General features: G+C 38.8%; 1 protein-coding gene across 11 annotated transcripts in view; it reads right to left on the minus strand.

Moving 5' to 3' along the window:
* prom1a (prominin 1a) overlaps positions 1-26,652 on the minus strand; it is a 212,905-nt gene that overhangs the window by 75,512 nt on the left and 110,741 nt on the right. For 6 of the 11 annotated variants that reach the window (XM_061891624.1, XM_061891621.1, XM_061891631.1 and 3 more), the window contains 5 exons: positions 16,547-16,667; positions 7,455-7,518; positions 2,943-3,032; positions 2,549-2,572; positions 1,795-2,024 (listed from right to left, as the gene is read on the minus strand). In XM_061891624.1, the coding sequence (XP_061747608.1) occupies positions 1,795-2,024; positions 2,549-2,572; positions 2,943-3,032; positions 7,455-7,518; positions 16,547-16,667 (529 nt within the window). The remainder of the gene's footprint in view (positions 1-1,794; positions 2,025-2,548; positions 2,573-2,942; positions 3,033-7,454; positions 7,519-16,546; positions 16,668-26,652) is intronic. The other 5 variants (XM_061891626.1, XM_061891623.1, XM_061891628.1 and 2 more) reach the window with 1 other exon arrangement.

Raw genomic sequence — 26,652 nt, forward strand, 5'->3', positions numbered from 1 at the left:
ATGAATATAAGTCATAATGGAACAGTCAAATAAGAATATAAGTTACAAAGACAATAAAATAAGACTATAAGTCATAAGGGAACAGTAAAATATGAATATAAGTCATAAAGACAGTCAAATATGAATATAAGTCATAATGCAACAGTCAAATAAGAATATAAGTCACAAAGACAATAACATAAGACTATAAGTCAAAATGGAACAGTAACATATGAATATAAGTCATAAAGACAGTCAAATAAGAATATAAGTCATAATGGAACGGTCAAATAAGAATATAAGTCACAAAGACAATAACATAAGAACATAAGCCAGAGAGACAGTAAAATATGAATATAAGTCCTAAAGACAGTAAAATAAGAATATAAGCCATAATGGAACAGTCAAATATGAATATAAGTCCTAATGGAACAGTCAAATAAGAATATAAGTCACAAAGACAGTAACATAAGACTATAAGTCATAATGGAACAGTAACATATGAATATAAGTCATAAAGACAGTCAAATATGAATATAAGTCATAGGGGAACAGTCAAATAAGAATATAAGTCTTAATGGAACAGTCAAATGAGAATATGTCACCAAGACAGTCAAATAAGAATATAAGTCACAAAGACAGTAAAAGAAGAATATAAGTCATAATGGAACAGTCAAATAAGAATATAAGTCACAAAGACAATAACATAAGACTATAAGTCATAATGGAACAGCAACATATGAATATAAGTCATAAAGACAGTCAAACATAAATATAAGTCATAATGGAACAGTCAAATAAGAATATAAGTCACAAAGACAAAAACAGAAGAATATAAGTCATAATGGAACAGTCAAATAAGAATATAAGTCATTATGGAACAGTCAAATAAGAATATAGGTCACAAAGACAATAACATAAGAATATAAGTCAGAGGGACAGTAAAATATTAATATAAGTCCTAAAGACAGTAAAAGAAGAATATAAGTCATAATGGAACAGTAAACAAGAATATAAGTCACAAAGACGATAACATAAGAATATAAGTCACAAAGACAGTCAAATATGAATATAAGTCATAATGGAACAGTCAAATAAGAATATAAGTCACAAAGACAATAACCTAAGAATATAAGTCATAATGGAACAGTCAAATAAGAATATAAGTCACAAAGACAATAACATAAGAATATAAGTCGGAGAGACAGTAAAATATGAATATAAGTCCTAAAGACAGTAAAATAAGAATATAAGTCATAATGGAACAGTCAAATATGAATATAAGTCATAATGGAACAGTCTAATAAGAATATAAGTCACAAAGACAATAACATAAGACTATAAGTCATAATGGAACAGTAACATATGAATGTAAGTCATAAACACAGTCAAATATGAATATAAGTCATAATGGAACAGTCAAATAAGAATATAAGTCATAATGGAACAGTCAAATAAGAATATAAGTCACAAAGACAATAACATAAGAATATAAGTCAGAGAGACAGTTAAATATGAATATAAATCCTAAAGACAGTAAAATAAGAATATAAGTCATAATGGAACGGTCAAATTAGAATATAAGTCATAATGGAACAGTCAAATAAGAATATAAGTCATAAAGACAATAACATAAGAATATAAGTCATAATGGAACAGTCAAATAAGAATATAAGTCACAATGGAACAGTCAAATATGAATATAAGTCATAATGGAACAGTCAAATAAGAATATAAGTCATAATGGAACAGTCAAATAAGAATATAAGTCACAAAGACCATAACATAAGAATATAAGTCACAATGGAAGAGTACCCGGGTGAAGTTGGCACTGATGTGCAGCTGTGCCAGCGACAGGCGGATGTTGCGACACAGCTGGGCGGAGGTGGCGTCCGACTCCTCGTCATGACACCCGGGGTCGTCCAGGGTGTTGTTGATGTCGTCCCGGACCAGACTCAGGTGGACTTGGAGGTGCGCCGCGCCTTCCTGGAGGACTTGCAGGGACACGCTCACGTTGTCCAGGGCCTCCTTGGTCTCCCGCATGGCTGCAAGGAACCACGGCACAACTCTATGGTTATCATCACACTTCTATTATGTTTACCTTCTTCTAGTGTATTCTTATTAAATTACATAAATACTGCATTTATTTGTTTTTAAATCAAATCTAAATTAAACAGTTTATTAAAATATCATTTAACGCTTTAAACAGGAGCTTTTGGCAAATCTGCCTAGCAACAGCACGGACAAAACCAAAAAAAAAAAAAAATACGTTATGCAAACAAACAGCTTTAAGGTTAAAAAATGGGAGCGGGACACAAACAAACAAAACAGTTCGAAACGCGACACGACCGGTCATGCAGAAATTTCCCAGCATCCTTGAACGCAACGATGCCAACACATTCACTTTGTTAAAACTGCATCAGGAAAATGGAACTTTTTTTTTTTTTTAGTGCAGTTTTAAACATTTCAACCACTTCATGACACAAGGAAGGAAGGGTCAGGGGGAGGACATCCGTGTCACGTGACACCGGGGTCAGAGGTCAGAGGTCATTCTTCGGCTCGGGTTTACCTTTCATGGCTCTGTCGATTTTCACTTCGCACGGGGGAAAAAAAAACAAAAAACAAAGAAAAAAGTAAGCAAAACTATTTGGCTATGAAACAAGAGATTTGACCCCAAAAAAATATCGTATCATTTTTCGCCATGCTGTATCGACATTAAGCACGATACCATGACCGGATTGCACTATTTTTGGGGGGAATAAATACACTTTATTGCTGGCTAAGGAGTGTAATTCTCCCTCTGAGCTGCAGAGGGAGCTGCAGACCCAGACAGGAAGTCGCATCACTCCTTGGGCAAGAAGAATAGAACTGTTCATTTTTTTTTTGTTTTTTTATTTCATTTTTGATATCACGGCTTGGTATCGCCTTGAGAAAATGAAAAAAAGAGCACATTGAGTACGCACATCCTGCCATTTTCAGCGCGGCATCCAAGGCGGGTCGCACCTCCTGATCCAACTGATCGTGTATCCTTCCACCCAGCAGCGGACCTATGTCTGTGACACAAACATATTAAATATTAAAATATGACTTTCTCCTCAAACACATAAAACAACACCAAAGCATGTTTTAATATGAGGATGACTGAAGGAAATGAAGCAAAAAAAAAAAGCATAAAAGGTTCTGTTGTCGCGCATTTATGAAATATTCAACAAAGTGCATAAAACTGCCTAATAAAGACGAACATTTTTGTTTTATTATTAAAATATAACAAAAACAACTTTAAAAACTACAAAAGCAGTAAAGTTGTCATGTTATGTAAAAGGTAAATAAAAAGAGAATACATTGATTTGCAAATCCTTTTCAACTTATATTCAATTGAATAGACTGCCAAGACAAGATATTGCTTCAAAAAAGCTGGCACAGGTGGCAAAAAAGACTGAGAAAGTTGAGGAACGCGTAACAAATAGGGGACGGGGGGCGAGGGTCACCGCTTTGTCGATAAATGCCTGAGCAAATTGTTTAAGAACAACATTTCTCAGCCAGATATAGCAAATCCAAAGACATTTATCAACAACACCCAGAAACGCTTCGCTGGCTACGCAGGGCATCAATTTCCTGGTCCATCTACAAAACCCAAAGGCAGTGAAGTTGTCACGTCGTGAAAATGGCAAATAAAAAGAGAATACAATGATTTGCAAATGCTTTTCAACTTATATTCAACTAATTAGACTGCCAAGACAAGATATTGCCTGTAACATGTTTAAAAAAAGATGGCACAAGTGGCAAAATAGACTGAGAAAGTTGAGGAACATGAACAAACAGGGTACAGGGCGCAAGGGTCACTGCTTTGTCGATAAATGCCTGAGAAAATTGTTTAATTACAACATTTCTCAGCCAGCTACTGCTAAGCCAAAGGCATTTATCAACAACACCCAGTAACGCTGCACTGGCTACGCAGGGCCCGGGCTCATCAATTTCCTGGTCGATCTACAAAACGCTAAAGCAGTGAAGTTGTCATGTCGTGTGAATGGTAAATAAAAACAGAATACAATAATTTGCTAACTATTTTCACATTATATGCGATTAAATAAACTGCCAAGACAATATATTGCTTGTAACATGTTTCAAAAAGCTGACACAGGTAGCAAAAAAGACTGAGGAAGTTGAAGAACGCACATCAAACAGGGACGGGGGGCGAGGGTCACCGCTTTGTCGATAAATGCCTGAGAAAATTGTTTAAGAACAACATTTCTCAGCCAGCTATTGCAAAGCCAAAGCCATTTATCAACAACACCCAGAAACGCTTCGCTGGCTACACTCATCAATTTCCTGGTCGATCTACAAAAACCCAAAAGCAGTGAAGTTGTCACGTCGTGTAAATGGTAAATAAAAACAGAACACAATGATTTGCAAATCCTTTTCCAATTATATTAAATTGAATAGACTGCCAAAACAAGATATTGCCTGTAACATGTTTCAAAAGAGCTGGCACAGGTAGCAAAAAAGACTGAGAAAGTTGAAGACTGAGAAAGTTGAAGAACACATATCAAACGGGGCGACGAGGGTGAGGGTCAACGCTTTGTCTTTAAATGCCTGAGCAAATTGTTTAAGAACAATATTTCTCAGCCAGCTATTGCTAAGCTAAAGGCATTTATCAACAACATCCAGAAACGCTTCCCTGGCTACGCTGGGCCCGAACTCCTCAATTTCCTGGTCGATCTACAAAACCCAAAAGCAGTGAAGTTGTCACGTCGTGTAAACGGTAAATAAAAACAGAATACAATGATTTGCAAATTATTTTCTACCTATATTCAATTAAATAGACTACCAAGACAAGATATTGCCTGTAACATGTTTAAAAAAAGCTGGCACAGGTGGCAAAAAAGACTGAGAAAGATGAAGAACACGCATCAAACGGGGATGGGGGCGAGGGTCAGCGCTTTGTCGACAAATGCCTGAGCAAATTGTTTAAGAACAATATTTCTCAACCAGCTATTGCAAGGAATGTAGGGATTTCACCATCTACGCTCCGTAATATCATCAAAAGGTTCAGAGAATCTGGGGAAATCACTGCACGTAAGCCATGATGTTACGGACCTTCAATCCTCTCAGGCGGTACTGCGTCAAAAAAAGTGTGTAAAGGATATCACCACATGGGCTCAGGAATATTTCAGAAAACCACTGTCAGTAACAACAGTTGCTCGCTACATCTGTAGGTTCAAGTTAAATCTCTACTAAGCCAAAGCCAATTATCAACAACACCCAGAAACGCTTCGCTGGCTATGCTGGGCCCGAGCTCATCAATTTCCTGGTCGATCAACAAAACCCAAAAGCAGTGAAGTTGTCACGTCGTGTAAATGGTGAATAAAAACAGAATACAATTGTGGAGGGGGGCGTGGCCTGCGGGCCTGCCGCGGAACGGGGTACGCCAGGACCGGCCTCGAAGACAGCAACAGGTGAATGAATGGCCCAGGTGGGCCTGGTTATCTAATCACCTGTCGCCCTCATTAGCAGCAGCCAGACCGAGACACAGGGTTAGAGTTGGCGTAGGGAGCCAGAGAGAGAGGAAAGACACACAAACTGAGACACGCTGGACTGAAAGGACCAAACAAATATTGCTGGAAAGCAATCCCTGAGGAAAATAAAAGATTGTTACCTCAGACAAGTAGACTTTTTGTGTCAGGAGAACCCACAGGAGGGCAACCTCCACAAACAAAGATTTGCAAATCCTTTTAAACTTATATTCAATTGATTAGACTGCAAAGACAAGATATTTCATGTTCACACTGAGAAACTTGGTTATTTTTCGGCAAATAATCATGAATTTAGAATGGCAGCAACACATTGGTTTGGGAACTGAGGAGACACATTTTTGAAGTGGAATTCTTTCCCATTCTTGCTTGATGTACAGCTTAAGTTGTTCAACAGTCTCCCTTTGCACCAGGAGACAGGTCTGGACTACAGGCAGGCCAGTCTAGTACCCGCACTCTTTTACTAAGAAGCCACGCTGTTGTAACACGTGGCTTGGCATTGTCTTGCTGAAATAAGCAGGGGCGTCCATTAGAACGTTGCTTGGATGGCAACATATGTTTCTCCAAAACCTGTATGGATCTTTCAGCATTAATGGTGCCTTCACAGATGTGTAAGTTACCCATGCCTTGGGCACTAATACACCCCCATACCATCACAGATGCTAGCTTTTACACTTTGCGCCTAGACAAGTTCGGAAGGTTCTCTTCCTCGTCCGCAGTTTCCAAAAATAATTTTAAATGTGGACTCGTCAGACCACAGAACACTTTTTTTTTTACTTTGCATCAATCCATTTTAGATGAACTCAGGCCCAGCGAAGCGTTTCTGGGTGTTGTTGATAAATGGCTGTGGCTTTGCATAGTAGAGTTTTAACTTGCACTTATAATAATAATAATAATGGATTAGATTAATATCGCGCTTTTCTATTGTTAGATACTCAAAGCTCTCACAGAGATGTGGGAACCCATCATTCATTCACACCTGGTGGTGGTAAGCTACATCTGTAGCCACAGCTGCCCTGGGGTAGACTGACGGAAGCGTGGTTGCCAGTTTGCGCCTACGGCCCCTCCGACCACCACCAATCATTCCTTCATCATTCATTCATCAGTGTGAGCGGCACCGGGGGCAAAGGGTGACGTGTCCTGCCCAAGGACACAACGGCAGCGTTTTTTTTGGGATGTCAATAGGTGGGAAGCGAACCTGCAACCCTCAGGTTTCTGGCACGGCCGTTCTACCCACTATGCCATGTAGCGACCAACCGTAGTTACTGACAGTGGTTTTTATGAAGTGTTCCTGATCCCGTGTGGTGATATCCTTTACACACTGACGTGGCTTTTTGATGCAGTAGGGATCCAAGATGCGGAATATCGTGGCTTACGTGCAGTGATTTCTCCAGAATCTCTGAACATTTTGACGATATTACGGAGCGTGGATGGTGAAATCCCTAAATTCCTTGCAACATCTTGTTGAGAAATGTTGTTCTGGAACAATTTGTTGACAAAGTTGTCCCGTCCTTGTTTGTGAATTTCACAGAAGCTGCTTTTCTACCCTGTTCCCAATTAGCCTGTTCACCCGTGGGATGTTCCAAATAAGTGTTTGATGAGCATTCCTCAACTCTCTCAGTCTTTTTTGCCACTTGTGCCAGCTTTTTTGACATGTCGCAGGCATCCCATTCCAAATGAGCTAATATCTGCAGAAAACAACAACGTTTACCAGTTTTAACGTTAAATATCTTGTCTTTGCAGTTTATTTAATTGAATATAAGTTGAAAAGGATTTGCAAATCATTGTATTTTGTTTTTATTTACCATTTACACAACGTGACCACTTCACTGCTTTTTGGGGTTTGTAAACAAAAACAACAACATATTAGTGTTCAGTCACTGAAATGTGTGCAGTAGAAAGAGCAACAACACAAAATGACCACTAGGGGTGTTAGAGACTTACTGTCCAAGTCGTAGAGGACTTGGTTCTTGGCGGTGGAGTACTGGGAGGACAGGTAGTCGATTTGCTGGTAAAACACAAACAAAATGTACAAAAAGTTGAAAATGCGTCCGCAGAATGAGAGTCCAGCGTGCTAATCGACATGCTAAAATCCTAAGACGTCAGCTCGTTGTCCAGCGAGACTCTTGAGGCATCAGAGAGGGAGCCTTGCTTGCTCATTCTGGGTTCAATCCGAGAAACTGTTAATGGCTAATTTTTTATTCATTCATTATCATTCCATTTTATTTATTCACATATAAATCAGGGGGAAAAAAACTAAATAAAAAGTAAATTTTTGCGTAAAAAAAACGAAAACAAAGTTTTAAATCAAAGTTTTTTATCATTAAAATCCCTCTCTGAATGTTCTGAACTCCTGTTTACAAGCCAGCGTTGTAGTCATTCAGAATCATGTTGTCATGCAGTGGACCTCGGGGCTGAAAACTATCACCATAGAAGTGTTTTATATCGCTCAATATCAATAATTATTGGTAGTTTTTATGACCTGTCAAAAAATAGAAAAACATATTTGATAAGTCTAAGCAGTAGATGGCAGTCACACATAAGAGATTAGCGTGTACATTGCAATATGATGCCAATCAAACATAAGAGATATGTGTAAACTCAATGTGATGGCAGTCATACATAGGAGATACATGTAGACTGTGATATGATGGCAGTTACACATAAGAGATACATGTAGACTGTGATATGATGGCAGTTACACATAAGAGATACATGTAGACTGTGATATGATGGCAGTTACACATAAGAGATACATGTAGACTGCAATATGATGGCAGTCACACATAAGTGATATGTGCAGACTGCAATAAGAAGGCAGTCACACATACGAGATATGTGTAGACTGCAATATGATGGCAGTCAAACATAAGAGATACGTGTAGACTCAATGTAATGGCAGTCACACATAATAGATATGTGTAGACTGCAATATGATGGCAGTCACACATAAGAGATACGTGTATACTGCAATAGGATGGTATTCACACATACGAGATACATGCAGACTGCAATATGATGGCAGTCACACATAAGAGATACATGTAGACTGCAATATGATGGCAGTCACACATAAGAGATACATGTAGACTGCAATATGATGGCAGTCACACATAGAAGATACGTGTAGACTGCAATATGATGGCAGTCACACATAAGAGATACATGTAGACTGCAATATGATGGCAGTCACACATAATAGATATGTGTAGACTGTGATATTATGGCAGTCACACATAAGAGATACATGTAGACTGCAATACGATGGCAGTCACACATACGAGATGCGTGTTGACTGCAATATGATGGCAGTCACACATAAGAGATACATGTAGACTGCAATACGATGGCAGTCACACATACGAGATACGTGTAGACTGCAATATGATGGCAGTCACTTATAAAATACATGTGTAGACTGCAATATGATGGCAGTCACACATAAGAGAAACCTGTAGACTGCAATATGATGGCAGTCACACATAAGAGATACGTGTATACTGCAATAGGATGGCAGTCACACATACGAGATACGTGTAGACTGCAATATGATGGCAGTCACACATACGAGATACGTGTAGACTGTGATATGATGGCAGTCACACATAAGAGATACATGTAGACTGCAATATGATGGCTGTCACACTTAAGAGATACATGTAGACTGCAATGATGGCAGTCACACATAATAGATATGTGTAGACTGCAATATGATGGCAGTCACACATACAAGATATGTGTAGACTGCAATATGAAGGCAGTCACACATACGAGATACATGTAGACTGCAGTATGATGGCAGTCACACATAAGAGATACATGTAGACTGTGATATTATGGCAGTCACACATAAGAGATACGTGTAGACTCAATGTGATGGCAGTCACACATAATAGATATGTGTAGACTGCAATTTGATGGCAGTCAAACATAAGAGATTTGTGTAGACTGCAATCTGATGGCAATCACACATAAGAGATACATGTAGATTGCAATATGACGGTAGTCACACATAAGAGATACGTATAGACTGCAATATGATGGCAGTCACACATAATAGATACATGTAGACTGCGATATGATGGCAGTCACACATAAGAGATATGTGTAGACTGCAATATGATAGCAGTCACGCATAAGAGATACATGTAGACTGCAATATGATGGCAGTCACACTTAAGAGATACGTGTAGACTGCAATATGATGGCAGTCACACATAAAAGATATGTGTAGACTGCAATATGATGGCAGTCACACATAGGAGATACATGTAGACTGTGATATTATGGCAGTTACACATAAGAGATACATGTAGACTGCAATATGATGGCAGTCACATATAAGAGATATGTGTAGACTGCAATATGATGGCAGTCACACATACAAGATATGTGTAGACTGCGATATGATGGCAGACAAACATACGAGATACGTGTAGACTGCAATAAGATGGCAGTCACACATAAGAGATACATGTAGACTGCAATATGATGGCAGTCACACATAAGAGATATGTGTAGACTGTGATATGATGGCAGTCACACATAATAGATATGTGTAGACTGCAATATGATGGCAGTCACACATAAGAGATACGTGTATACTGCAATAGGATGGTATTCACACATACGAGATACATGCAGACTGCAATATGATGGCAGTCACACATAAGAGATACATGTAGACTGCAATATGATGGCAGTCACACATAAGAGATACATGTAGACTGCAATATGATGGCAGTCACACATAGAAGATACGTGTAGACTGCAATATGATGGCAGTCACACATAAGAGATACATGTAGACTGCAATATGATGGCAGTCACACATAATAGATATGTGTAGACTGTGATATTATGGCAGTCACACATAAGAGATACATGTAGACTGCAATACGATGGCAGTCACACATACGAGATACGTGTAGACTGCAATATGATGGCAGTCACTTATAAAATACATGTGTAGACTGCAATATGATGGCAGTCACACATAAGAGAAACCTGTAGACTGCAATATGATGGCAGTCACACATAAGAGATACGTGTATACTGCAATAGGATGGCAGTCACACATACGAGATACGTGTAGACTGCAATATGATGGCAGTCACACATACGAGATACGTGTAGACTGTGATATGATGGCAGTCACACATAAGAGATACATGTAGACTGCAATATGATGGCTGTCACACTTAAGAGATACATGTAGACTGCAATGATGGCAGTCACACATAATAGATATGTGTAGACTGCAATATGATGGCAGTCACACATACAAGATATGTGTAGACTGCAATATGAAGGCAGTCACACATACGAGATACATGTAGACTGCAGTATGATGGCAGTCACACATAAGAGATACATGTAGACTGTGATATTATGGCAGTCACACATAAGAGATACGTGTAGACTCAATGTGATGGCAGTCACACATAATAGATATGTGTAGACTGCAATTTGATGGCAGTCAAACATAAGAGATTTGTGTAGACTGCAATCTGATGGCAATCACACATAAGAGATACATGTAGATTGCAATATGACGGTAGTCACACATAAGAGATACGTATAGACTGCAATATGATGGCAGTCACACATAATAGATACATGTAGACTGCGATATGATGGCAGTCACACATAAGAGATATGTGTAGACTGCAATATGATGGCAGTCACACTTAAGAGATACGTGTAGACTGCAATATGATGGCAGTCACACATAAAAGATATGTGTAGACTGCAATATGATGGCAGTCACACATAGGAGATACATGTAGACTGTGATATTATGGCAGTTACACATAAGAGATACATGTAGACTGCAATATGATGGCAGTCACATATAAGAGATATGTGTAGACTGCAATATGATGGCAGTCACACATACAAGATATGTGTAGACTGCGATATGATGGCAGACAAACATACGAGATACGTGTAGACTGCAATAAGATGGCAGTCACACATAAGAGATACCTGTAGACTGCAATATGATGGCAGTCACACATAAGAGATACCTGTAGACTGCAATATGATGGCAGTCACACATAAGAGATATGTGTAGACTGTGATATGATGGCAGTCACACATAAGAGATACATGTAGACTGCGATATGATGGCAGTCACATATAAGAGATATGTGTAGACTGCAATATGATGGCAGTCACACATACAAGATACGTGCAGACTGCAATACGATGGCAATCACACATAAGAGATACATGTAGACTGCAATATGATGGCAGTCACACATAAGAGATATGTGTAGACTGCAATATGATGGCAGTCACACATAAGAGATACGTGTAGACTGCAATATGACGGCAGTCACACATAAGAGATACGTGTAGACTGCAATATGATAGCAGTCACACATACGAGATACATGTAGACTGCAGTATGATGGCAGTCACACATAAGAGATACATGTAGACTGTGATATTATGGCAGTCACACATAAGAGATACGTGTAGACTCAATGTGATGGCAGTCACACATAATAGATATGTGTAGACTGCAATTTGATGGCAGTCAAACATAAGAGATTTGTGTAGACTGCAATCTGATGGCAATCACACATAAGAGATACATGTAGATTGCAATATGACGGTAGTCACACATAAGAGATACGTATAGACTGCAATATGATGGCAGTCACACATAATAGATACATGTAGACTGCGATATGATGGCAGTCACACATAAGAGATATGTGTAGACTGCAATATGATAGCAGTCACGCATAAGAGATACATGTAGACTGCAATATGATGGCAGTCACACTTAAGAGATACGTGTAGACTGCAATATGATGGCAGTCACACATAAAAGATATGTGTAGACTGCAATATGATGGCAGTCACACATAGGAGATACATGTAGACTGTGATATTATGGCAGTTACACATAAGAGATACATGTAGACTGCAATATGATGGCAGTCACATATAAGAGATATGTGTAGACTGCAATATGATGGCAGTCACACATACAAGATATGTGTAGACTGCGATATGATGGCAGACAAACATACGAGATACGTGTAGACTGCAATAAGATGGCAGTCACACATAAGAGATACATGTAGACTGCAATATGATGGCAGTCACACATAAGAGATATGTGTAGACTGTGATATGATGGCAGTCACACATAATAGATATGTGTAGACTGCAATATGATGGCAGTCACACATAAGAGATACGTGTATACTGCAATAGGATGGTATTCACACATACGAGATACATGCAGACTGCAATATGATGGCAGTCACACATAAGAGATACATGTAGACTGCAATATGATGGCAGTCACACATAAGAGATACATGTAGACTGCAATATGATGGCAGTCACACATAGAAGATACGTGTAGACTGCAATATGATGGCAGTCACACATAAGAGATACATGTAGACTGCAATATGATGGCAGTCACACATAATAGATATGTGTAGACTGTGATATTATGGCAGTCACACATAAGAGATACATGTAGACTGCAATACGATGGCAGTCACACATACGAGATACGTGTAGACTGCAATATGATGGCAGTCACTTATAAAATACATGTGTAGACTGCAATATGATGGCAGTCACACATAAGAGAAACCTGTAGACTGCAATATGATGGCAGTCACACATAAGAGATACGTGTATACTGCAATAGGATGGCAGTCACACATACGAGATACGTGTAGACTGCAATATGATGGCAGTCACACATACGAGATACGTGTAGACTGTGATATGATGGCAGTCACACATAAGAGATACATGTAGACTGCAATATGATGGCTGTCACACTTAAGAGATACATGTAGACTGCAATGATGGCAGTCACACATAATAGATATGTGTAGACTGCAATATGATGGCAGTCACACATACAAGATATGTGTAGACTGCAATATGAAGGCAGTCACACATACGAGATACATGTAGACTGCAGTATGATGGCAGTCACACATAAGAGATACATGTAGACTGTGATATTATGGCAGTCACACATAAGAGATACGTGTAGACTCAATGTGATGGCAGTCACACATAATAGATATGTGTAGACTGCAATTTGATGGCAGTCAAACATAAGAGATTTGTGTAGACTGCAATCTGATGGCAATCACACATAAGAGATACATGTAGATTGCAATATGACGGTAGTCACACATAAGAGATACGTATAGACTGCAATATGATGGCAGTCACACATAATAGATACATGTAGACTGCGATATGATGGCAGTCACACATAAGAGATATGTGTAGACTGCAATATGATGGCAGTCACACTTAAGAGATACGTGTAGACTGCAATATGATGGCAGTCACACATAAAAGATATGTGTAGACTGCAATATGATGGCAGTCACACATAGGAGATACATGTAGACTGTGATATTATGGCAGTTACACATAAGAGATACATGTAGACTGCAATATGATGGCAGTCACATATAAGAGATATGTGTAGACTGCAATATGATGGCAGTCACACATACAAGATATGTGTAGACTGCGATATGATGGCAGACAAACATACGGGATACGTGTAGACTGCAATAAGATGGCAGTCACACATAAGAGATACCTGTAGACTGCAATATGATGGCAGTCACACATAAGAGATACCTGTAGACTGCAATATGATGGCAGTCACACATAAGAGATATGTGTAGACTGTGATATGATGGCAGTCACACATAAGAGATACATGTAGACTGCGATATGATGGCAGTCACATATAAGAGATATGTGTAGACTGCAATATGATGGCAGTCACACATACAAGATACGTGCAGACTGCAATACGATGGCAATCACACATAAGAGATACATGTAGACTGCAATATGATGGCAGTCACACATAAGAGATATGTGTAGACTGCAATATGATGGCAGTCACACATAAGAGATACGTGTAGACTGCAATATGATGGCAGTCACACATAAGAGATACGTGTAGACTGCAATATGACGGCAGTCACACATAAGAGATACGTGTAGACTGCAATATGATAGCAGTCACACATAAGAGATACATGTAGACTGTGATATTATGGCAGTCATACATAAGAGATACGTGTAGACTGCAATATGATGGCGGTCACACATAGAAGATACATGTAGACTGCAATATGATGGCAGTCACACATAAGAGATATGTGCAGACTGCAATATGATGGCAGTCACACATAAGAGATACGTGTAGACTGTGATATGATGGCAATCACACATAAGAGATGCGTGTAGACTGCAATATGATGGCAGTCACACATAAAGATACATGTAGACTGTGATATGATGGCAGTTACACATAAGAGATACATGTAGACTGCAATATGATGGCAGTCACACATAAGAGATACGTGTAGACTGCAATATGATGGCAGTCACACATAAGAGATACATGTAGTGTACAATATGATGGCAGTCACGCAGTTGAGATACGTGTAGACTACAATATGATGGCAGTCACTTATAAAATATATGTGTAGACTGCAATATGATGGCAGTCACACATAAGAGATATGTGTAGACTGCAATATGATGGCAGTCACACATAAGAGATACGTGTAGACTGCAATATGACGGCAGTCACACATAAGAGATACGTGTAGACTGCAATATGATGGCAGTCACACATAAGAGATACATGTAGACTGTGATATTATGGCAGTCATACATAAGAGATACGTGTAGACTGCAATATGATGGCAGTCACACATAGAAGATACATGTAGACTGCAATAGGATGGTATTCACACATACGAGATACATGCAGACTGCAATATGATGGCAGTCACACATAAGAGATACATGTAGACTGCAATATGATGGCAGTCACACATAAGAGATACATGTAGACTGCAATATGATGGCAGTCACACATAGAAGATACGTGTAGACTGCAATATGATGGCAGTTACACATAAGAGATACATGTAGACTGCAATATGATGGCAGTCACACATAAGAGATACGTGTAGACTGCAATATGATGGCAGTCACACATAAGAGATACATGTAGTGTACAATATGATGGCAGTCACGCATTTGAGATACGTGTAGACTACAATATGATGGCAGTCACTTATAAAATATATGTGTAGACTGCAATATGATGGCAGTCACACATAAGAGAAATGTGTACACTGCAATATGATGGCAGTCACACATAAGAGATACATGTAGACTGCAATATGATGGCAATCACACATAAGAGATGCGTGTAGACTGCAATATGATGGCAGTCACACATAAAGATACATGTAGACTGTGATATGATGGCAGTTACACATAAGAGATACATGTAGACTGCAATATGATGGCAGTCACACATAAGAGATACGTGTAGACTGCAATATGATGGCAGTCACACATAAGAGATACATGTAGTGTACAATATGATGGCAGTCACGCATTTGAGATACGTGTAGACTACAATATGATGGCAGTCACTTATAAAATATATGTGTAGACTGCAATATGATGGCAGTCACACATAAGAGAAATGTGTACACTGCAATATGATGGCAGTCACACATAAGAGATACATGTAGACTGCAATATGATGGCAGTCACACATAAGAGATACGTGTAGACTGCAATATGATGGCAGTCACACATACGAGATACATGTAGTCTGCATCCAGCGGCAGTGCACCTTCTAATCCGGTGCGCCCTATGGTCTGGAAAATACGGTATATATTGATATCGTTCGATCGCCTCAACCTGTCAATCATTTAGTCCATTTATTGACGTAACTAAAAAAGTGTATTATTTATAAAGTGCGGTAAAACTTCCAGGGTTAGTATTGCCGTTTCAACTGAAAATGATGGTATTTTGACCTTAAATCCTAACATGAAAACAAAAGACATTAACTTATTTTCCCATGAAGAAACACAATACCCCAATCTGAACTTACAACAACACAATATTCAAGGGTGCTCTCGTCGTGATCGATCAACACCGAGAAGAAAGGCACCACGGTGTCTACCAGCGTGTGTCACACATACCAGGGGCGTGTCGTTGGCGAAGGTGTGCAGGTCCCTCATGTTGCTGTTGACCAGGCGGCGGATGTTCTTGACTTGAGCGCTCAGGTTCTGGTTGGCGGCGTAGGCGCACAACACGCCGATCCTGGAGGACGACAGGACATCCTGTTAAGCGGTGACAGCTTCCTGTCGGCACGTCCGACCTCGCGGCGACTCCCAAAACGGAGTCTTGATTCGACGCAATTCAAACTTATTTTCATTAGTTTGAGGCTCGAGTGCCGCAGTGAGTACCACCAGCCGTGCTTCAATGGCAGACTGTGGAGGGGGGGGGGGCGTGGCCTGCAGACCTGCAGCGAAGTGGGGTGTGCCAGGACCGGCTTCGAGATCAGCGACAGGTGCGTAGATGACCCAAGTGTTTATCTAATCACCCGTCGCTCTGTTAAAGGCAGCAGCCAGGAAGGAGGCGGCAGACGAAACTGGAGAGAAACCATTTATGTGCTCAATTGGGCTGAAAAGCACCCCTAAACCTTTTGCATGTTTTATTGCAAAATAAAACACTGTTGTCAACCTGAACGAGCCTGGCGTGTCGGTAATCGGCGGTGCAGGACTTCCGCACAGACATTTATCCATGAAAATATCAAGAAGCCGCTGATGGTGTATTTGACGGCAAAGCAGCTGGAAGGATATACCAAAGGAGTCCACTCTCCAAGTTTTTATTACCTCATAAAACTACTGCACTCATTTTATTCTACTGCTTTCAGGGTTGTCCCGATACCAATATTGTGTGTGTTTCAATACTTTGATACTTTTCTAAATAAAGGGGACCAGAAAAATCTGATTATTGTCTTTATTTGAACAAAAACAAAATCTTAGGGTTTATGTTTATAATTATACGGCCGCCTCTTTGAGCTGTAATTTGACCCCCTTAACATGCTTCAAAACTCACCAAATTTGACACACACATCAGGACTGGCGAAAATTGCCATCTAATAAAAAAAAACAAAAAAAAAAACCCAATCTTAAAATTGCGCTCTAGCGCCCCCTAGGAAAAAAACACAGACAAAACTGCTTGTAGCTTCCGTTAGGAATGTCGTAGAGACATGAAACAAAAACTTCTATGTAGGTCTCGTTTAGACCTACATTTCATTCTATTACATTTTTCAGCAAAAATCAACAAAAAGTTGGCAATAACCCCTTCAAAACAAAAGTTTACTAAAAAAATTTCATTTTTGCCTCTTTGAGCTGTAGTTTGACCCCCTTAAAATGCTTCAAAACTCACCAAACTGGACACACACATCAGGATAGGCGAAAAATTGCGATCTAATATAAAAACCAAACCCCAAAACTCAAAATTGCGCTCTAGCACCCCCTAGGGAGAAAACATAGACACAACTGCTCATTGGAAGAAAACACAGACAAAACTGCTTGTAACTTCCGGTAGGAATGTCGTAGAGACATGAAACAAAAACCTCTATGTAGGTCTCACTTAGACCTACATTTCATCCTTTTACATCTTTCAGCAAAAATCAACAAGAAGTTGGCAATAACTCCTTCAAAACAAAAGTTTACAAAAAAAAGTAATTTTTGCCTCTTTGAGCTGTAGTTTGACCCCCTTAAAATGCTTCAAAACTCACCAAACTGGACACACACATCAGGATAGGCGAAAAATTGCGATCGAATATAAAAACCAAACCCCAAAACTCAAAATTGTGCTCTAGCGCCCCCTAGGGAGAAAACACAGACAAAACTGCCCTTAGGAAGAAAACACAGACAAAACTGCTTGTAACTTCCGGTATGAATGTCGTAGAGACATGAAACAAAAACTTCTATGTAGGTCTCACTTAGACTTACATTTCATTCTATTACATCTTTCAGCAAAAATCAACAAAAAGTTGGCAATAACCACTTCAAAACAAAAGTTTACTAAAAAAATGTCATTTTTGCCTCTTTGAGCTGTAGTTTGACCCCCTTAAAATGCTTCAAAACTCACCAAACTGGACACACACATCAGGATAGGCGAAAAATTGCGATCTAATATAAAAACCAAACCCCAAAACTCAAAATTGCGCTCTAGCACCTCCTAGGGAGAAAACATAGACAAAACTGCTCATTGGAAGAAAACACAGACAAAACGGCTTGTAACTTCCGGTAGGAATGTCGTAGAGACATGAAACGAAAACGTCTATGTAGGTCTCACTTAGACCTACATTTCATTCTTTTACATCTTTCAGCAAAAATCAACAAGAAGTTGGCAATAACTCCTTCAAAACAAAAGTTTACTAAAAAAAAGTAATTTTTGCCTCTTTGAGCTGTAGTTTGACCCCCTTAAAATGCTTCACAACTCACCAAACTGGACACACACATCAGGATAGGCGAAAAATTGCGATCTAATATAAAAACCAAACCCCAAAACTCAAAATTGCGCTCTAGCGCCCCCTAGGGAGAAAACAGACAAAACTGCCCTTAGGAAGAAAACACAGACAAAACTGCTTGTAACTTCCGGTAGGAATGTCGTAGAGACATGAAACAAAAACCTCTATGCAGGTCTCACTTAGACCTACATTTCATTCTTTTACATCTTTCAGCAAAAATCAACAAGAAGTTGGCAATAACTCCTTCAAAACAAAAGTTTACTAAAAAAATGTAATTTTTGCCTCTTTGAGCTGTAATTTGACCCCCTTAAAATGCTTCAAAACTCACCAAACTGGACACACACATCAGGATAGGCGAAACATTGCGATCTAATATAAAAACCAAACCCCAAAACTCAAAATTGCGCTCTAGCGCCCCCTAGGGAGAAAACACAGACAAAATTGCTCCTAGGAAGAAAACACAGACAAAACTGCTTGTAACTTCCGGTAGGAATGTCGTAGAGACATGAAACAAAAACCTCTATGTAGGTCTCACTTAGACCTATATTTCATTATTTTACACCCTTCAGCAAAAATCAACAGGAAGTTGGCAATTACCCCTTCAAAACAAAAGTTTTGTAAAAACCCGTCACCTTTTTTCAAACATTAGCTCCTCTGGGCGCGTTTGTTGTGTCGGCTTCAAACTCGCACTGGAAAGAGCGTGAACCCTTCTGATTAAAAGTTGCGAAAAAGAGTTTTTCTAACTGCTCCAGTTTTGATTTTATGAGCCTTCAAAGAACTGCTGCGCTGCCGCCGTCTCAAGATGGCCGCTTAAAAGCAGGAAGCACCAGCGTGACCACACAATGCAGAGAAGGTAGGTAATGTGCGGGTAAAGATATGTTGACTGGGTGAGAGAAAGAGGCACCAGTTTGACACCAGGATACAGAGAAGGTAGGTAATGTGCAGGTAACGATTTGTTGTCTGGGTGATGGCAGGAAGCACCAGCGTGTATGGGTGACAGAAAAAAGCACCGGTGTGACCCCAGGATGCAGGGAAGGTAGGTAATGTGCAGGTAAAGATATGTTGAATGGGTAAAGGCAGGAAACACCAGCAAAAGTTGGTCCCATGTTTATAAACATAATAAAAGTTTTTAAAAGAGGAAAATAAAAATTGTGATGATAAAAAATATCGATGGTGGTATCAACTAGATACACTATTGTACTTGATATCATTACAGTGGATCTACTCATGGCATTTGTTTACATTGTGACGCCGGTGAGTTTATGTTTATGCATGTTTATCTATTCCTCGTCCTCCACTGATAATGGTACTTACTTTATTTGTCGCCATGGAGGCGAGGACTAGTAATTTAGAAGTAGCTAAAACACTGCGGATGGATGTTAGCCGCTAGCTAGCGAGCCATGTCTTAAAGCACCTCTTCCTGAGGGTGTTTCAGTGTTATAACTTCACCTTTATCTTTACTTTTTACACCAAAAATGCGTCCGTTGTCCCTTTTCTGTCTACACACTGTGTCTGCGTTTAAGTACTCTGTGCGCGCGCGCTGCCGAACATGCTCCCCTGCTCGTAAAAGCAGCAATGTCATGCCGTTTGGGAAGCGGTACTTTTCAAACAGTATAGTACCGTTTTTGATTTATTAGTACTGCAATACTATACTAGTACCGGTATACCTTACAACCCTACTTTCTTTTATACAATATTTAAAATAAAAATTTTTTTTAAAGCATGTAACATGTAAAAATGTGCTATTTTAGGGGGTCAGGCTCCAACTCAACTGATTAAAATTCATTTAAAAAGAAGACGCTGATTTGAGATACAAGTGTTTTGAGTTAAGAGCGCCGTCACGGAACCAATTAAACTGACAAGTTGAGGTATTGCTTTAAAAAAAAAAAAAATTCAAAACAGGCTACAGGCACGTCTTTTTAAAAAGCAGATTCCTAAATAAAAAAAAAGATGCATTCTTGAAAAATAAGAAAATATTATGGATTAGAATAAAGGATAATTGACGGCCATATTAGCAGCGACCACAGCCCCATTTAAGGCAATGCGAGTTTGCGTAATGAAATGTTGGGAATGAGTTGAAATGGTCGAGAAATGTTGAATTGAAAAATGGTAATACTTAATTCCTGGAATTTCATGAAAACTAGTATAAGGAGGGAGATGTAGCCAGCGCTGCCTGCAGGAGCAAACGTCACCGCCTCTGTCCATGGTGCTGAGGACAGAGCACCATCAGACGGGGGCATGGCATGTGCTGACGGCCAGACACAGCCGGCAGGTGATTAGATTTCACAGGTAGTAAGTGTTCATCTAATTATATGTTGTCTATAACAGTAAGTGGTCGGGAGCAGGAGAGGGGAGAGGATACGGACGTGACTGAAAAGTCACATTCTACTAGGAGAGAAAACTTTTGTTGACAATATTATCATTAAAAACCCTGTTAAACCTGCACGCTTGGCTGTGGTGTCGTGTCGGACAGTGGGACCGCTCGGAAGCGACTTCCACGAGGTAATTTTTCCACAGAATTTTTTGACAGTGGAACGGTTGAAATGGGTTGAAAAAAGTGGAAGGAATAGTCACCAGGAAAAGGGGTGGAAATAGGGCTTTGGAAAAGCAGGAATTCTGGAATTTCCTGGAATTATTTTAGAACTTGAAACAAAAAGTAGTTTACATTTCCAGGATGAGTGGAATATGTTGAAGGTGGAATGGTTTGAATCGTTTCAAAAATGTGAAAATGGTGGAAGTTCGAAAAATGGCCAATTCATTTTGAACGGGAAAAATGTCCGGGAAAACCTGGAAATCTGGGAATTTTGGGGAATTTGTCAAGGGGAAAGCCCGCGATTCCCGAATAGGCTGAACAGTTTTAAGTTGGAACAGTTTGAATCAGATGAAAAATGTGGAAGTTGTGCAACTTTGAAGAATATCCCAGTGATTTCAATGGGAATTTTCCCAAAATTTGGTAATTTGGTAGTCACCAGAAAAAAGGGCGGAAATATGGCTAAATGGGTTGAAAAATGTGGAAATCTGTGGAAGTTCGAAAAATGGTCGATACATTTTGAATGGGAAAAGGAGGGGGGGGGGAATATTGGAAATCTGGGAATTTTGTATAAGTGTTAAAGGGGACCACACAATTTCCGAAGAGGCTGAAGATTTTGAAATTGGAACAGTTTGAATCAGATGAAACATGCGGAAGTTGTGGAACTTTGAAGAATATCCCATTGATTTTAATGGGAATTTCCCAACATTTGGTAATTTCGGGAAAAGCGGGAATTTTTTTTGAAAATGGTGAAAAAAACCTAAATCTTCTGAATGAGTTGAAATGGTTGGTGTTAGAATTTTTAAAATCGGCCGAGAAATGTTGAAGTAGTAACATGTTGAAATGAAAAATGGTAATACGGAAATCCTGGGAGTTCAGGAAAACTGGTAAATATTCCAATTCAATAAAACTTTGTTTTTTGTCTTGATTAAGAGGAATCTTTGACGGTGGAACGGTTGAAATGCGTTGAAAAATGTGGAAAGAGTAGTCGCCAGAAAAAAGGGTGGAAATAGGGCTTTGGAAAAGCAGGAATTCTGGAACTTCCTGGAATTTTTTAGAACTTGAAAAAAAGATGAGTTAAAATTTCCTGGATGAGAGGAATATGTTGAAGGTGGAATGGTTTGAATGGGTTGAAAAATGTGGAAATGGTGGAAGTTTGAAAAATGGCCGATTCATTTTTAACGGGAAAAATGTCCGGGAAAACCTGGAAATCTGGGAATTTTGGGGAATTTGTCAAGGGGAAAGCCCGCGATTCCCGAATGGGCTGAACAGTTTTAAGTTGGAACAGTTTGAATCAGATGAAAAATGTGGAAGTTGTGGAACTTTGAAGAATATCCCATTGATTTCAATGGGAATTTTCCCCAAAATGTGGTAATTTCGGTAAAAGCGGGATTTTTTGGGGAAAATGGTAAAAAAAACAAAAAGAACTGAATGTTCTGAATGAGTTGAATTGGTTGGTGTTGGAATTGTTTTAAGTCGGTTGAGAAATGTTGAAGTAGTAACATGTTAAATTGAAAAACGGTAATACAAAATTCCTGGAATTTCGGGAAAACCGGTAATTTTTCCAGTTCAAAAACAACTTTGTTTATTGTCCTGATTAAGAGGAATGTTTGACGGTGGAACGGTTAAAGTGGGTTGAAAAATGTGAAAGGAGTAGTCGCCAGAGAAAAGGGTGGAAATAGGGCTTTGGAAAAGCAGGAATTCTGGAACTTCCTGGAATTATTTTAGAACTTGAAACAAAGAGTCGTTCAAATTTCCAGGATGAGAGGAATATGTTGGAAGTGGAATGGTTTGAATAGTTTGAAAAATGTGGAAATCTGTGGAAGTTCGAAAAATGGTCGATACATTTTGAATGGGAAAAAAGGGGGGGGGGAAGGAAATATTGGAATTCCGGGAATTTTGTATAAGTGTTAAAGGGGACCACCCAATGTCCAAAGTGGCTGAAGATTTTAGAATTGGAACAGTTTGAATCAGATGAAACATGCGGAAGTTGTGGAACTTTGAAGAATATCTCATTGATTTCAATCGGAATTTCCCCCAAATTTGGTAATTTCAGGAAAAGCGGGAATTTTTTTTGAAAATGGTAAAAAAAACCTAAATATTCTGAATGAGTTGAAATGGTTGGTGTTGGAATTTAAATTGGTCGAGAAATGTTGAAGTAGTAACATGTTGAATTGAAAATTGGTAATACGGAAATCCTGGAAGTTCAGGAAAACTGGTAAATATTCCAGTTCAATAAAACTTTGTTTTTTGTCTTGATTAAGAGGAATCGTTGACGGTGGAACGGTTGAAATGCGTTGAAAAATGTGGAAAGAGTAGTCGCCAGAAAAAAGGGTAGAAATAGGGCTTTGGAAAAGCAGGAATTCTGGAACTTCCTGGAATTTTTTAGAACTCGAAAAAAAGATTAGTTAAAATTTCCAGGATGAGAGGAATATGTTGAAAGTGGAATGGTTTGAATGGGTTGAAAAATGTGGAAATGGTGGAAGTTTGAAAAATGGCCGATTCATTCTGAACGGGAAAAATGTCCCGGAAAACCTGGAATTCTGGGAAATCGGGGAATTTTTGGGAATTTGCCAAAAGAAAGCCTGTGATTCCTGAATAGGCTGAACAGTTTTAAGTTGGAACAGTTTGAATCCGATGAAAAATGTGGAAGTTGTGGAACTTTGAAGAATATCCCATTGATTTCAATTGGAATTTCCCAAAAATGTGGTAGTTTCGGTAAAAGCGGGATTTTTTTTGTGGAAAATGGTAAAAAACAAAACAAAACAAACCCTGAATGTTCTGAATGAGTTAAATTTGTTGGTCTTGGAATTTTTTTAAGTCAGTTGAGAAATGTTGAAGTAGTAGCATGTTAAATTAAAAAATGCTAATACAAAATTCCTGGAGTTTTGGAAAAATTAGTAATTTTTCCAGTTCAAAAACAACTGTGTTTTTTGTCCTGATTAAGAGGAATGTTTGACGGTGGAACGGTTGATGTGGGAAGAAAAATGTGAAAGGAGTAGTCGCCAGAAAAAAGGGCGGAAGTAGGGCTTTGGAAAAGCAGGAATTCTGGAACTTTCTGGAATTTTTTAGAACTTGAAAAAAAAAGTAGTTTAAATTTCCAGGATGAGAGGAATATGTTGAAGGTGGAATGGTTTGAATGGGTTGAAAAATGTGGAAATGGTGGAAGTTTGAAAAATGGCCGTTTCATTCTGAACGGGAAAAATGTCCTGGAAAACCTGGAATTCTGGGAAATCTGGGAATTTTTTGGAATTCGTCAACGGAAAACCCGTGATCCCTGAATAGGCTGAACAGTTTTAAGTTGGAACAGTTTGAATCAGATGAAAAATGTGAAAGTTGTGGAACTTTGAAGAATCTCCCATTGATTTTAATGGGAATTTCCCAACATTTGGTAATTTCGGGAAAAGCGGGAATTTTTTTGAAAATGGTAAAAAAAAAACTTAAATGTTTTGAATGAGTTGAAATGGTTGGTGTTGGAATTGTTTTTAAATTGGTCGAGAAATGTTGGTGTAGTAACATGTTGAATTGAAAAATGGTAATACGGTAATCTTGGAATTTCGGGAAAACTGGAACATTTTCTAGTTCAAAAACAACTTTGTTTATTGTTCTGATTAAGAGGAATGTTTGACGGTGAAACGGTTGAAATGCGTTGAAAAATGTGGAAAGAGTAGTCGCCAGAAAAAAGGGTGGAAATAGGGCTTTGGAAAAGCAGGAATTCTGGAACTTCCAGGAATTTTTTAGAACTTGAAAAAAAGATGAGTTTAAATTTCCAGGATGAGAGGAATATGTTGAAGGTGGAATGGTTTGAATGGGTTGAAAAATGTGGAAATGGTGGAAGTTTGAAAAATGGTCGATTCATTCTGAACGGGAAAAATGTCCCGGAAAACCTGGAATTCTGGGAAATCTGGGAATTTTTTGGAATTTGTCAGTTTGAATCAGATGAAAAATGTGGAAGTTGTGGAACTTTGAAGACTATCTCATTGATTTTAATGGGAATTTCCCAACATTTGGTAATTTCGGGAAAAGCGGGATTTTTTCTGAAAATGGTAAAAAAAAAACTTAAATGTTTTGAATAAGTTGAAATGGTTGGTGTTGGAATTGTTTTAAATTGGTCGAGAAATGTTTAAGTAGTAACATGTTGAATTGAAAAATGGTAATACGGTAATCCTGGAATTTTGGGAAAAATTGAAAATTTTCTAGTTCAAAAACAACTTTGTTTATTGTCCTGATTAAGAGGAATGTTTGACGGTGAAACGGTTGAAATGCGTTGAAAAATGTGGAAAGAGTAGTCGCCAGAAAAAAGGGTGGAAATAGGGCTTTGGAAAAGCAGGAATTCTGGAACTTCCTGGAATTTTTTAAGAACTTGAAAAAAAGATGAGTTTAAATTTCCAGGATGAGTGGAATATGTTGAAGGTGGAATGGTTTGAATGGGTCCAAAAATGTGGAAATGGTGGAAGTTTGAAAAATGGCCGATTCATTCTGAACGGGAAAAATGTCCCGGAAAACCCGGAATTCTGGGAAATCTGGGAATTTTTGGGAATTTGTCAACGGAAAGCCCGTGATTCCTGAATAGGCGGAACAGTTTTAAGTTGGAACAGTTTGAATCAGATGAAAAATGTGGAAGTTGTGGAACTTTGAAGAATATCCCATTGATTTCAATTGGAATTTCCCAAAAATGTGGTAGTTTCGGGAAAAGCGGGATTTTTTTCTGGAAAATGGTAAAAAAACAACAAAAAAAACCCTGAATGTTCTGAATGAGTTGAATTGGTTGGTGTTGGAATTTTTTAAAGTCTGTTGAGAAATGTTGAAGTAGTAGCATGTTAAATTAAAAAATGGTAATACAAAATTCCTGGAGTTTTGGAAAAATTTGTAATTTTTCCAGTTCAAAAACAACTGTGTTTTTTGTCCTGATTAAGAGGAATGTTTGACGGTGAAATAGTTGAAGTGGGTTGAAAAATGTGGAAGGAGTGGTCGGCAGAAAAAAGGGTGGAAGTAGGGCTTTGGAAAAGCAGGAATTCTGGAACTTCCTGGAATTTTTTAGAACTTGAAAGAAAAAGTAGTTTAAATTTCCAGGAAGAGAGGAATATGTTGAAGGTGGAATGGTTTGAATGGGTTGAAAAATGTGGAAATGGTGGAAGTTTGAAAAATGGCCGATTCATTCTGAACGGGAAAAATATCCCAGAAAACCTGGAATTCTGGGAAATCTGGGAATTTTTTGGAATTTGTCA

This window comes from Nerophis ophidion, linkage group LG29 (assembly GCF_033978795.1).
Source record: "Nerophis ophidion isolate RoL-2023_Sa linkage group LG29, RoL_Noph_v1.0, whole genome shotgun sequence".
Classification (NCBI taxonomy): domain Eukaryota; kingdom Metazoa; phylum Chordata; class Actinopteri; order Syngnathiformes; family Syngnathidae; genus Nerophis; species Nerophis ophidion.